The 13867-nt window shown below is 42.5% G+C and overlaps 1 protein-coding gene across 1 annotated transcript in view; it reads right to left on the reverse strand.

Moving 5' to 3' along the window:
* Positions 1-8336: 8336 nt before the first annotated feature.
* The window catches only part of rnf19b (ring finger protein 19B), a 38199-nt gene continuing 32668 nt past the window's right edge, over positions 8337-13867 (reverse strand). The window contains exons 8-10 of the mRNA XM_078238073.1: positions 13241-13448; positions 11980-12114; positions 8337-8924 (exon numbers count right to left, since the gene is read on the reverse strand). Coding sequence (XP_078094199.1) covers positions 8486-8924; positions 11980-12114; positions 13241-13448 — 782 coding nt within the window. The 3' untranslated portion in view covers positions 8337-8485. The remainder of the gene's footprint in view (positions 8925-11979; positions 12115-13240; positions 13449-13867) is intronic.

Consider the following 13867-nt stretch of genomic DNA (forward strand, 5'->3'; position numbering starts at 1 on the left):
CCTCTTCTGCAATGTAGGGGTTCAATGATTCTGTGAATACTTGAAGGGAAACATTTTGCAGAGTTATGGCGCAAGAAGAGGGGAGTAGATTTAATTGGATTGCTCTGCCAAAAAGATAGCACAGGGATGATGAGGCGAATGGCCTTTTCAAAGTCGGCTGAATCACGCAATGATACACTGGAAATAAGACACACAAGATGATGCTATCATGAACAAGGACAGAAAATCATCAGAAAGGTTAATTGAATGCTGGCTTTAATATCTACTGGGTTGGAATAGAGGGGGACAGAAGTTATTCTATGGCTGATCAAAACCCTGGTTACACCACAGCTGGATTAACTTTGAGCAGTTCTGGGTACCACACCTTGGGAAGACGTATTGTCCTGAGGGAGGGACGCAGTGTATATTTACCTATGATAAAATGATAACAGAATTCCAAGGATTAATTTACGAGGAGCAGTTATACAAACTAGGGCCACATTCCCTGGAATTTAGAAGATTAAGCAGCGATTTGATTGAAGTTTTCAAGATAAAAAGGGAAACAGATAGAGCGGAACTATTTTCACTCACCAGGAAGTCTAGGACTCGGTGACATTTACTAAAAGGCCAGAGCTTTCAGAAGTAAAATTATGAAACACTTCTACACACAACAGATCTTTGGAACTCTCTTCCATAAATGGCAATTAGCAATTTTAAAGCAGATATTGATATAAAATCAGAGAGCATCTTGAGTGTGGTGGTGGTGGTGATGGGGTAAGGGGGCTGGTTAGGATCAGAAAATATCTCAGCTGTGGGGAGAGGGCATCAGAGAGTATCTCACGGGTGGGGAGAGGGGATTGGAGAGTGTATCATGACGGGTGGGGGAGGGGAATCAGAGGCCGTCTTGGGTGGGGGGCAGGGAGATTAGAGTATCGCTGAAGGGAGGGGGGGGTGTGTTCAGAGTATCTCAGTGCTGGGGCAGTGTTTCTAAAGGGCGATCAGAGAGTATCTGGGTGGGGGGTGGTGGGTTGAGCGTCTGAAAGTGATAAATTATCTCCGGGGTTTAGAGTATCTCAGCTGGGACTCAGTATCTCGTGGCCGTTCACAGTATCTCAGGGGTGATGGGAAAACATGTTGGGGATCCCAGGGTAAATATGAGGGGTAATACCAAAACATATCTTGGGTGGGAGCTTCAGTGTGTCTTGGGGATCACAAAGTATCTTGGGGGATTAGAGAGTATGTTGGAGGGGGCTATGGAAATATTTCGGGAAGTGTTGGAAAGTATCTCAAATAGATCAGTGAGTTCACTACATCCATGTGGTTATATGTGTCTTTGTTAGAGCCAGAGTGTCCCTGTGCCAGATGAGTTGATGTATTCTGGATTCAGTAAAACACAATGGGTCTTTCCTAGTGGTATATCTCCTGGTATTGTCCATGTGTTTGGATATTTGTGCATTTTGGGGGTAAGTTGGATTTTCTGGGGTGTGGTTGTTCTCTTCTCGGGTATTTGACGTGTTTCTGCTTGTGTTTAGATGTCTTCAGTCGTGTTAATACATTTACAGTTTCTTCTTGTGTTCTCTTATAAGTTGCTCCAGTGAGTTTCTGAGGATCGTAGCACTAGAATCCCTTGTTTTTTTTGTGGTACATATCAGCAATGTACATATCAGCAACGAGAGGATATGACAAAGAAGTTTACGGATGAAACAAAAATTGTTTGTGTTGTTGATAATGTGGTCAGGTGGGCAGAAAATGGCAAATGGAATTCAATCCAGGGATGTCTGAATCAAAGCATTTGGGGAAAGCAAACAAGGCAAGGAAATACACAATAAATGGTAGGGTACAGAGTAGTACAAATAGAGGGACCTTGGTGTACATGTCGACTGAAGCCTGACTGTAGCAGGACAGTAGATAAGGTGGTTAAGAAGGCATACACACAGGTCACTTCCCTTTAGAAGTGAAGGCATGGAATTAGTGTAAGAATGTATTATTTTTCCTCATTATAAAGCTCATTGAAATTGAAAATGGAAGGCTCCCACAAGCAACTGAAGAGGAAAGTACAAAATTTGGAGACAATGGCAGAGGACATGTCCTTAGGCATATAACTGTTTTAGGATTTAAGAGCAGGGAGGTAATGCTAGAATTACATAAAACATGAGTTAAGTGGAAGCTGGAGGTCTGTACATTGTTCTGGAAACGTTACAGGAAAGTCATGATCATAATGGCAGCACAACGGGCTTGGACTGTTTTCTCTGTAAACAAGGACACAATTAATTCAGATGTATAAAATTGTAAGGGGCCTAGATAGGAAGAATCTACTTCCCCCACAGTGGTTAGCACTGCTGCCTCACAGCACCAGGGACCCGGTTCAATTCCAGCCTTGGGTCACTGTCTGTGTGGAGTTTGCATATTCTCCCCATGTCTGCATGGGTTCCCTCCAGATGCTCTGGTTTCCTCCCACAGTCCAAAGATGTGTGGGTTAGGTTGATTGGCCATGCTAAACTGACCCTAGTGTCAGGGGGACTAACAGGGTAAATATGTGGGGATAGGGCCTGGGTGGGATTGTGGTAGGTACAGGCTCGATGGGCCGAATGGCCTCCTTCAGCATTGTAGGGATTCTATGACAAGGGAGAGAGTACAGAGACAATGGGGGTGAATTTTCCCGTTCCACCATTGGAATTGTAGTTGGCAAGGAGCGGACCATGAAAAAAGGTCTGTTGACCTCGGGCAGGATTTTCCGGTTTTGGGATGAGCCCGGCAGGAAAATCCCACCTAATGTGTCCAGGGTTGGAGAATTTTAGCCATGAGGAATGATTGGGTGGGCCTGGACTGTTTTCTCCATAACAGAGGGCAGAATTAATTCAGGTGTATAAAATTATAAGGGGCCTAGATAGGAAGAATCTATTTCCCTCAGCAGAGAGGTCAGCCAACAGGGGAACAAGAAGATAAAGTTATTGCTAGGGAAGGGAGTAGAGCAGAATGTTCTTCATCCAGAAGGTTGTGGGGCTCTAGGACCCACTTGCCTTAAAGAAGCTCAACACCATTCAGGAAAAGCAGCAGTCTTGATTGGCACCCCAATCTTAAACATTCACTCCTTCCACCACCAATGCACAGCGGTATCAGTGTGTACCATCTATAAGATGCACTGCAGCAACTCACCAAGGCTCCTTCCACAGCACCTTCCAAACTGATGACCTCGAATACCTAGTAGGACAAGGGCAGCAGATGCATGGGAACACTGCCCACCTGCATGTTGCCCTCCACACAACTCACATCCTGATTTGGAACTGTATCGCTATTTCTTCACTGCCACTGGGTCAAAATCCTGGAATTCCCTCCCTAACAGTATTAGGGGTGTACCTACACCACATGAACTGCAATGGTTCAAGAACAGGGTTCATCACCACCCTGGACATTTAGGGGTGGGTAATAAGTGCTGATTTTAACCTGTGACACCCACATCCATGAAAGAATATTAAAAGATAGGGTGGTAGAGGCAAAATTGCGCAATGCATTTGTAAAACATTCTGAGAGGCATTTAGTACCAGGGCTCTGGGATTAGACTGGTCAGCAGTTTTATGGACAGTACAGGCACAGTTGGAAAAATGACTGCAGTAAATGATTTTGTACCTTCCCCTAAACAAGCCAGATGTTTAAAATCAGTGTTAAAGGTGTTTCGTGTGTAAAAAGACAGTCTGGTTTTTTTTGCTAATACTATAGCACACTCTACTGGTGCAGGCAGGAGGCAGCTGCTTACCGGATGGATTGTTTCCCTCAGTCTATAAGGATAACGGGTAGAGAGTAGGGATTGGGATTGCTTTGCCTCGTAAAACTGTCTCTCAATACTTGAATATTCATTTCAAAATGTCATGTTATTTCTGTTTGGGATTTAATGGGAGCTGGACGGGCACCCGGTTTTTGGGGGCGGGGGCGGGGGGGTGGATGGGAGGAGGAACCCACAGGGCTGCAGACAAATAGGCTGCGATTATTCTTTTCAGGCAGGACAAACGTGACAGATCAGATTGCCGCGTTGTATGCTTCATGGCACTCTCAATAATTAGTTAGAAGTATATGGGCAGAGGGTAATTATTCCCTCTTAATTTTCCCAGTTTTCATCTCTGGTGTCTGCCACTTTTGTTGGGCTTATGCTTTTTATTATTTCCCGTTGTTTTACTTGTCATTAGCTGTCAGTTGGGGTTATAGTATTGGAGTCAATTTTAATTAACATTAAACTGCCATATATATATATATATATAAAATAGGCTTGTTTGCTTTGTGGGTTTAGGTTGTGTACTGACTTCAGTGTCGAGACTTGCAGTCCAAGCCATGTGGGCATGGATCTGTGGGGTGACACGGTGCCACAGCAGTTAGCACTGCTGCCTCACAGCGCCAGGGATCCAGGTTTGATTCCCGGCTTGGGTCACTGTCTGTCCGGAGTTTGCACGTTCTCCCCATGTCTGCATGGGTTCTCCGGGTGCTCCGGTTTCCTCCCACAGTTTGAAAGACGTGCTGGTGAGGTGCATTGACCCGAACAGGTGCCGTCGTGTGGTGACTAGGGGATTTTCACAGTAACTTCATTGCAGTGTTAATGTTAGCCTCACTTGTGACTAATAAATAAACTTTACTTTAATATGTCAGATTCTTGATTTATGATCAAGATATGGATTATGTTTGAGGGTACATTCAGGGGAAGGGTTTTGGGCTAGGTCTGGGTTCTGGGTAATCTGAATTGGGTGGGAAATGGAATCATAGTCAGAACTGGGTTGGTGTTTGCATTAGTGGTGGTGATCTGGGTTAAAGGTTGTAGGTCTGGCGTTGTCAAGATTAGGGATGCGAGTGAGATACAGGGTACATTCTACAGCAGTAGTTATGTTTGTCAGGGGTTAGTTGGACGAGGGTCAGGGTTGCAATTGGGGTTTGGCTGACACCTGGTTTGACAAGTGAGGAGGAGAAACTGGGCTGAAGGATGGCGAATGTAATTGACTCTGGGGAAGATATATCTTATGGTGACAAACATGGATTGGGTGGATTAAACCCAATTGACAAATGGAGTGTGTGATAAACAGAGACCCTTCAGGATGCCGACATCTTTCAGGATATCCTTTTAAGTTCATGTCTTTTCATTTGTTCATGGGATGTGGGTGTCGCTGGCTGGGCCAACATTTATTGCCCATCCTTAAGGATAGTTAAGAGCCAACCACATTGCTGTGGCTCAGGAGTCACGTACAGGCCAGACCAGGTAAGGCTGACAGATTTCCTTCCCTAAAGGACATTCGTGAAGCAGATGGGTTTTACGACAATCGTTTCATGGTCATCATTGAATTCAAACTCCACCATCTGCCGTGGTGGGATTCAAACCCGGTCCCCAGAGCATTACCCTGACTCTGGCTTATTGGTGCAATGACAATACCACAACGGTACAGCCTCCCCAAGGGAATAATGCAATAAAAGGTCAACAACATATCAGTTGTTTTGAACAGGAACATAAAATACAAGAGTAAATAGATTAGGATAAATTTGTATGCAAGAAATAGTAGTAGGCCATTTGGCCCTTCAATCTGCTCTACCATTCAACAAGATCATGGCTGATTTTCAACCTCAAATCCACCCTCCTGACTTAACCATACCCCTTAATTCATTTAGGATCCCAAATAGTATATCAATGCCTTGCAGATAGATAAGTGCAGTTTTTGGGAACCCTATTTTAAAAGAACAGCAAGAATCATCAGAATGACACAAGATAATAGAAATGGTAGCAATGAGGAGAGATTTGAGATACTGGGGCTATTTCCACAGGAACAGAAGGAGCATTAATGAAAGGCTTTCTAATTGATGTTGGTGTTTTTATAGTATCAATAAACAAAAATCTCTTCTGGTGATCCAGTAACAAGAGGTCATCAATTTAAAATTGTTATGAAGGAAGTGTTGGGATCTCTTTATATCAAGAGTTGTTAAATATGGAATGGCTTCCCATTGAGGAGATGTGGCAGAGATCATTATTAATTTCCTACAAGGTTCAAACATTTGAAACGGAGAGCAATACGAGGTTACAGAAAGATTAACGGTAGTGGGATTAGTTTTGAATTGCTCTAGTAAATGGCCTCCTTAGTGCTTAAACCTATACAGGTCTGTGAAAACATTGATAAATGCTGGGTACTAATGCTACAGACAAGCATTGAATGTTTTGCCTGTGATTATTCTTCATGTTTGACTTCGGACAAAGAATATAATGAGAAATCACAAAAATGACCAATCCTCACCAGAACTCAGCATACCATTTTTTTTCCACCTACGGGCCTTGGACAACGATCAAGATGAAGCTCCCTGTTTCTGACTATCTGACACATTCAGGCCAACTGTTGTTTTCGGAGATAGGTTTGAAATGGGGCACAACGCATCTGAGGGACAAAATGAGGGCTTGCTGGTTTGAATAGATTGCTTACAAAATGCTGTTGCCATCTAAAACAATGTGTGACCAATGAATGGCCTCGCTTCAGTTTCTGAATACAGAGCGGTGGTGCACTTAACACGACAAATAAAACCAGTCAATTAGATGTGAAAGTTAACGTCAGAGACAATTTCCCTGTGATTTGCTTTATTTTTTATTTATTTACATAAAGCAATAACAAAGTGGCAGTTTTAAAATAAAAAAACAACAAGACCCGTCCTGATGACAGATTCTTGTTTGCACTGTTATCTGTTGTGTCTGTGGCACTGTGGTAGGATCAGGGAGCCGGAAAGCTCTGCAGCTTTGCATGTTTTTCAGGGAGTGACAATCCACAGAGAATAAAACTCCACTACCAGGGATTTATTTCAAGTATTTTGCCATGCCATTCCCAGTCCTTTCTTGGAGGCACTGACTTGCTGGAGTACAGCTCCACAGACACCAGTAGCATTCAAAAAGATTTTGTCAACAAGTTGCTCCTGATGTGACCTAAACATACAAGTGTCAGCACTCAACAAGCTGTCAATTACAGAGGGCATCACAGCCAAGTCAGATCCTTTTCTCATTTGGCATTTACACAGGGGTCAATTGACAGCATTCAGGAGTGGGAACTCTGCCTGATTTTCTGCAGCCTGGGGTGCTAACAGCAATTGTAGAATCACCATTGCCTTCCAGCTGAGATCAGCACAGTTTAAACCAAAACTTGGACTCAGCTATATAGTTAAACAGCACAGTCTTTACCTACTACATTAGACCAGACCCTTGGTTTTAAAAGGAGACTGTGTTTAAAGCAACTTAAGAACCACAGTAGCATTTAATAAATCAGAAAACACAATTACAATTGTTTACTTTGGTTCAAAACATCATAAATTAAAGATATGATAGCTTTTTGTCCATTCCATTTTTTACCTTGTAACAATCACAATAAGATAAATGCAATCAGAAATCATATTTAAAACAGAATAGGCTGACTTGAGAGACTTTAAGCAGTCCTCAGTATCTCAAGTTATCCTGGTAGTGTGACAATCAATGCCCAGATAGCTTACTGGAATATTTTGAATCGCGATAGCCATTAAAATACACAGATCAGGCTATTACATAATCTCATCAGCAATAAGAGTGGTCCCTGGAAAACTGCTGTGCAAAAAGGTCACTCGTACATTCCAGGCTTGTTTAGAAGGCATTTCAGGTAATGAGACATTGTTCAGTCAAAACATGTTAGATTAAAGCAAGAAACCCTCTCGCGATCAGTCAAACAGTATAAAGACTTAGCATAACTCAGATTCCCACCACCATCTGTTAACAGAGGCTGAATGTTACTCGGGCCGTGCTCAAATCCATAGTCACTTTGATCAAAGTCACAACGAGGCTTTCATTTGTTCCAATCTCTCATGGAGAGACAGATGTTCCTTTTCTCCTCATCACAAAACTCAAATCTACAACCGCCTGGGTGTGTGTGTAGCCGACACCGGCTTACACCAGTACAACTGACCTTGCAGCAACAACTTTATCTGTTTAGGTGCATGTTCAAAGCTTGAAGTGATCTGAAAATCCAAATTAAAGATTATTTTTATTACTCTACCTTTCAATGTCCTCACTTGTTCTGTAACCACATTGGCATGTGGCACCCTGCAAGACCCAAACCCACACACACCAGTCACCACGTGTAGGATCTATTTATTATTGTTTAGAATGCAGGTCTGACAATTCAGAAAGAGCAGGGCTCCAAATCAGCCAGCACCCTCGCAAAACTTCACATTTAGTGTGACTGAGAACAATTTTGAAATGTCTGCCATTCCCATAGGGCTGAGGGTTTTTTCTGCTGGGAAGAATTGAGAAACAAACAGCTCTGCTTAAATTCATGCAAAAGTAACAGTGAAAGTGCTAACAGGTTTCACAAAATTAATCAAGAAACTAAGCAATTAATATCTTTATTTACTCTTGTCAAAGATGTGATTGAGCAATGTACATTTAAACACATTAAAATGAGACATCGAATATATTTCCATGGCTGAAGAGTAAGGTGCATGTTGTGTGTTGATGAATTAAGTGATGATTGTGGGTTTAGACATAGTATACAGTCTCTGTTGGTTGCCCATCTTTGTCAAGAATATATTCCCTTTGTTCATCAACGTCACACTCCAAGCTCTCATTGTTTAAGAGCTTGATATCTGAAGCAGCAATCTCCAATTGGCTGCCATTAATTGGACTGGGTGAATCACATTCGTCATAACTAATGTCAGGCACATCGTCGGACTGACTGTCTGTGCTATCTTCATCACTTTTTATGCTCTCTGGTTGAGCAAGTGTTACGTCGCATGTTTTGCTGGTGATGCAGTCTCTGTGGTCACTGTTGTACGAGTTGTCCTTCTCTTCACAGCAGAGTCCCTCTACTGACTGAGTGTGAATGTGAAGGGATTCATCAATGCTGCTACCACTGGTTAAACACAAGTGGCTAGGTTTGGTTTCAATGTCAACTTGCACTTCCAGATTATTGCACTCCCTGGAATAAAAATATGAAATAAAATACTTTGTTTGACATCCTCCATTGCAAATTTAGGTTTTGCCTCAGATATTCTCTTGGTTATAAGGGTGTTTGGTCACTTCCGTAAACAGTCTGAGCATCTTAGTTACGAATATGCCATGCTCTGAATATCTAACTGTAACAATCATACCCTTTTGTGATCGGAACCATATTTGAGTATAATTTCTGTACAATTATTTTGTATTTCTGGGAAGGCAAGACCATTAAGCCCTTTTTTTTCATTGTCCTTCTCCCTGAAATTCAGAATTCAGCATGGCCAGAGCACCCAACTAGCATGTCTTCTGACTGTGGGAGGAAACCGAAGCACGCGGAGGAAACCCACGCAGACATGGGGAGAACATGCAGACTCCGCACAGACAGTGACCCAAGCCGGGAATCGAACCTAGGTCCCTGGCACAGTGAGGCAGCAGCGCTAACCACTGTGTCACCATGCCACCCAATCTGACCAATCTGCATAATCAGACAAAATAATGCAAATGATACACTTCCCCATTACAAACGGCCACTTTGCCTGACTTGAACAAGATAACTCCTAACTGCTTTCCTGAATTCTTCTTCCGAGCCAGCCCAAGCCTCAGCCTTGCAAGTCCCTGTTGCAAAATGTGACTAACCGTGCCTCTGTTTTATCACCAAGTTTAAAGCCAGAAGCAAAGACCAAATCAGATCAGTCTTGGTAAGTGTGTGAAACAGAGACTTTCCAATATTAGGTGCGAGGCATTTATTGGCTACTGGGATAAATTGCTCACCATTTGCAGCCTTAATGGAAGCATCAAGGTTGACTCTAACATTAATCAACTTTATCTCAGTGCCTTTTTGTAAAAGTAATACTATTTGCTTTAAAACACAATGTTTAAATACAGCTTTTTTCAATCTGTTGTTTAAAACATTTCTGAACAGGCCACTAGGATAATTGGTTCAAATTTGAGTAAAATATGAGCACTGCAGTTTTCAACCCTTTGTGGAGTGCAGAAATGTTCCAGTTTTTACCTCTGCTCATGTAACATTGCTCCTCTATAAGTGAACAATTTCAATATTGGAGGAAATTGTACATCAGGTGGATTTTGATACAGAATATGATGCTATCTGAGGATTAGATAGGGTGGATAGTGAGAGCCTTTTTCCTCAGATGGTGATGGCTAACACGAGGGGACATAGCTTTAAATTGAGGGGTGATAGATATAGGACAGATGTTAGAGGTAGGTTCTTTACTCAGAGAGTAGTAAGGGCGTGGAATGCCCTGCCTGCATCAGTAGTGGACTCGTCAACATTAAGAGCATTCAAATGGTTATTGGATAAACGTATGGATGATATTGGAATAGTGTAGGTTAGATGGGCTTTAGATTGGTTTCACTGGTCGGCGCAACATCGAGGGCCGAAGGGCCTGTACTGTGCTGTAATGTTCTATGTTCTAGATGATATTACAATTTTTAAATCATTTCAGCTTAGTGTACTGTATTCCATGCTAATGATGTGGGATCCTTTACAGTGGGGAGATCAAAAGCAGATTGCATGACTGCTTTGAGGAACACCCCGGTCCAGTCCACAAGCGCAACCCCGAGCTTCAAGTCACTTGTCACTAATTCTCTGCCCCACTCCCACTCTGCCTCTTACACCGCTCCAAATAAGTTCAACAGAATCTCATGGAATGACACCTAATCTTTTGATTAGGCACTGAACAGCCTTCGAAACTGAGAGTTCCACAATTTCAGATGAAAACCACTATTCCCATTTCTTTGGGTTGTAGCTGTTGGTAATGTTGCTACTAATGCCATTTACACCTCCTCTAGGCTACCTTTCGTTTCTTTATTTGTACCATCACCTTTTCCCTTGCACCATCAACCCTACTCTCCACGACATCACAGGAGGTGGCAAAGAAGAACAGTGGTTAGCACTGCTGCCTCACAGCACCAGGGGCCCAGGTTCAATTCCTGGCTTGGGTCACTGTCTGTGCGGAGTCTGCGCGTTCTCCCTGTGTCTGCTCTGATTCCTCCCACAGTCCAAAAGACGTGCTGGTTAGGGTGCATTGGCCATGCTAAATTCTCCCTTAGTATACCCGAACAGGCACCAAAGTATGGCGACTAGGGGATTTTCACAATAACTTCATTGCAGTGTTAACGTAAACCTACTTGTGGCACTAATAAATAAACTTTAAACTTAAGAATAAACTCCTTGTTCACTCCTTCCTTCCCCTGTGCTTGCTTGAAACATGTTACAACTAACTTTCTCCAGTTCTGGTAAAATTACTGAACTTTGTTTCTCTCTCCTGGATGCTACCTAGCTTGCAGAGTAACTCCAGCATTTGTTATTAAATGTTTCTATTTTCCTAATGAGATGGTTGATGATATATTAATCAACAACTTTATAAGAGTAAGATCTTGTGACATCTGAGGGCAAAAGGATGCAAAGTTAGGAACTCTATGCAATGGACTTTCTTTGGGCATAAACTTCCTTTTTGCTTCTCATTCTCCAGGTTCAAATAAGCTCCAATTGGGAAAACAAGAGAGTAACATGCTTCCAGGCCCCCGGTGCTAACTGACATTAAGAGAAATGTATTGCCACAATGAAATGAATCTGATTTACAACATTCAAAGACTATTTCCTCGGGTGGATGGAGCTACTACAAGGGGACATAACTATAGGATTCGTGGTGGGAGATACAGGAAGGATATCAGAGGTAGGTTCTTTACGCAGAGAGTGGTTGGGGTGTGGAATGGACTGCCTGCAGTGATAGTGGAGTCAGACACTTTAGGAACATTTAAGCGGTTATTGGGTAGGCACATGGAGCACACCAGGATGATGGGGAGTGGGATAGCTTGATCTTGGTTTCAGATAAAGCTCGGCACAACATCGTGGGCCGAAGGGCCTGTTCTGTACTGTACTGTTCTATGTTCTATGAATTATGAAGCATGGAACTATTTTCAATCAACTTCTGTATCTATTGGAAGGAGGTTCCTCAGGTAAGATGCAACTTTGTTAATTATCTTTTCAATAGGATCCCGACATCCTATCTTACCTGTCCTGTGGATTGTATGAGCTAATGATAGAACCTGCCATTGCCCTGGTGCTGGCATTATCACTGGTTGCTCCAAGGCTGATGGAATCCTTATTCAAACTGTAGCTTTTTTTAATATCAGCCCGAATCTCCAGCCTGCAAAATATATATGGAAAAACATCATAATAAACTTGGCTTTATTATCAAATGACGTTCTCTCTTCAATATGGCATCAAACTTCAAGCAACTACTCGAATTTCTTTTTCTTCCCCAGGTTCAGCAAGGGTTCATCAGTTTTATGACTGACTGTATCACACGTGACTGCAACCACTTCCCATGCCCATCATTGTCCAAGCCTCCAGCTGTGTTCAGCCCCTGGCTTAGACCGGATAACCCCTTCCTCAAAAACTTTAGCTCGTCTGCCCTACATTTGGCATATCTTTTTCTACAATAAGTGCATGGCAGGAAGTGTATTCAGTCTACTGAGCAACATCTGTCTGTTTTATTAATATATAAACCCCAAAATGACAGATAAACAGTATGTGAAATGGGAGAGGAGAAGAAATGGTTCATAGCATCATATAGTTCGTTAACTCCATACGCCAGATTTAAGAAGTACTGGTATGGTGCTATCTCCAATCTTCATTTTGATCTCTGTACTTCAGTGGTGACTATGAGACAGGGCTGTACTTTGTACTTTTATCGATTTTAAACAGATCTGAAACTGGAAGGATTCCTCCAAATTTTGATTACAGACGTCATATCGACCTTTGGCTGTTTATTGCTATCGTCTTCCAGTGGTAATGTTGTCGCATGACAATGTGTCTTTATGTTATAAAAGCAAATTACTGCAGATGTTGGAATCTGAAACCAAAAAAGAGAAAATGCTGGAAAATCTCAGCAGGTCTGGCAGCATCTGTAAGGAGAGAAAAGAGCTGACGTGTCGAGTCCAGATTACCAGAGGGCTTTGACAAAGGGTCATTTGGACTCGAACCGTCAGCTCTTTTCGCTCTTTACAGATGCTGCCAGACCTGTCTTATTGTTATGTTATATAACATGCTCCAAGAGCAATGTACAAGTGATGGTGTTGTGTCATTGTTTAATTTACAATTCTTTAGCACACAGGGTTTTCAAAACAATACAAGGTAGAAAGGTGGTCACCTTATCTAGAGTGAACTTCTATCTGGATTGGAACAATGGGATGACCAAGTATTATTCCAGCCTAAACTGCGGCCCAATCCACGTCGCATCTTTACAGACAAAATTGGACTTAAAAATGTACCTGCCGTGCTGTCCAGTGCTTCCGGATAGTGCCCCTCCAGTCAGCGTACCTCCTGATAAAGCTGCAAAGCTGGCAGTCTCACTGTAGTTGCTCTGCATTACACTCACACCATCTATGGGGCTGCCACTGGTGCTCAGGACACTGGTCAGCCCTTCGACACTGCTTTCTCCAATACTGGGGTTCTTCAGAGCACGCCAGGCATCAGCAACTGAAAGATTAGGAGGAAATTAGCAGGAGAGAATAAAAGACAGAGCACGGAAAGGGAGATGAAGAAAATAATCTCATTTAATGGGCCTATAGTCAGAAGCTTTTTTCATGATTACTTAATGTTTATTTATTTGCTACCCGTCCCCTTCAGGAATGCCACTAAATACTCACTTTGTGAGACTTTAAAGGGTAAGTTCTGACCTACTTGATGTGTTATCAAACTCTTATTCTTTTAATTTTAACAAAACTAAGGTGTAGTCAGGACCTCGTGAATTTGCTTTGCAGTTGAAGCCACAGTAAGTTTACAGCGCGGATTTCAGAGTCACGTTGTGATACGGGGCGAGAAGAATCAAGTGAATTCTCAGGAATTCACTGGAGGAAAACGATGTGTAACTGTGCCAGCCCCGAGAAAGAAGCCTT

This window comes from Mustelus asterias, chromosome 21, assembly GCF_964213995.1.
Source record: "Mustelus asterias chromosome 21, sMusAst1.hap1.1, whole genome shotgun sequence".
In the NCBI taxonomy this organism is placed as follows: domain Eukaryota; kingdom Metazoa; phylum Chordata; class Chondrichthyes; order Carcharhiniformes; family Triakidae; genus Mustelus; species Mustelus asterias.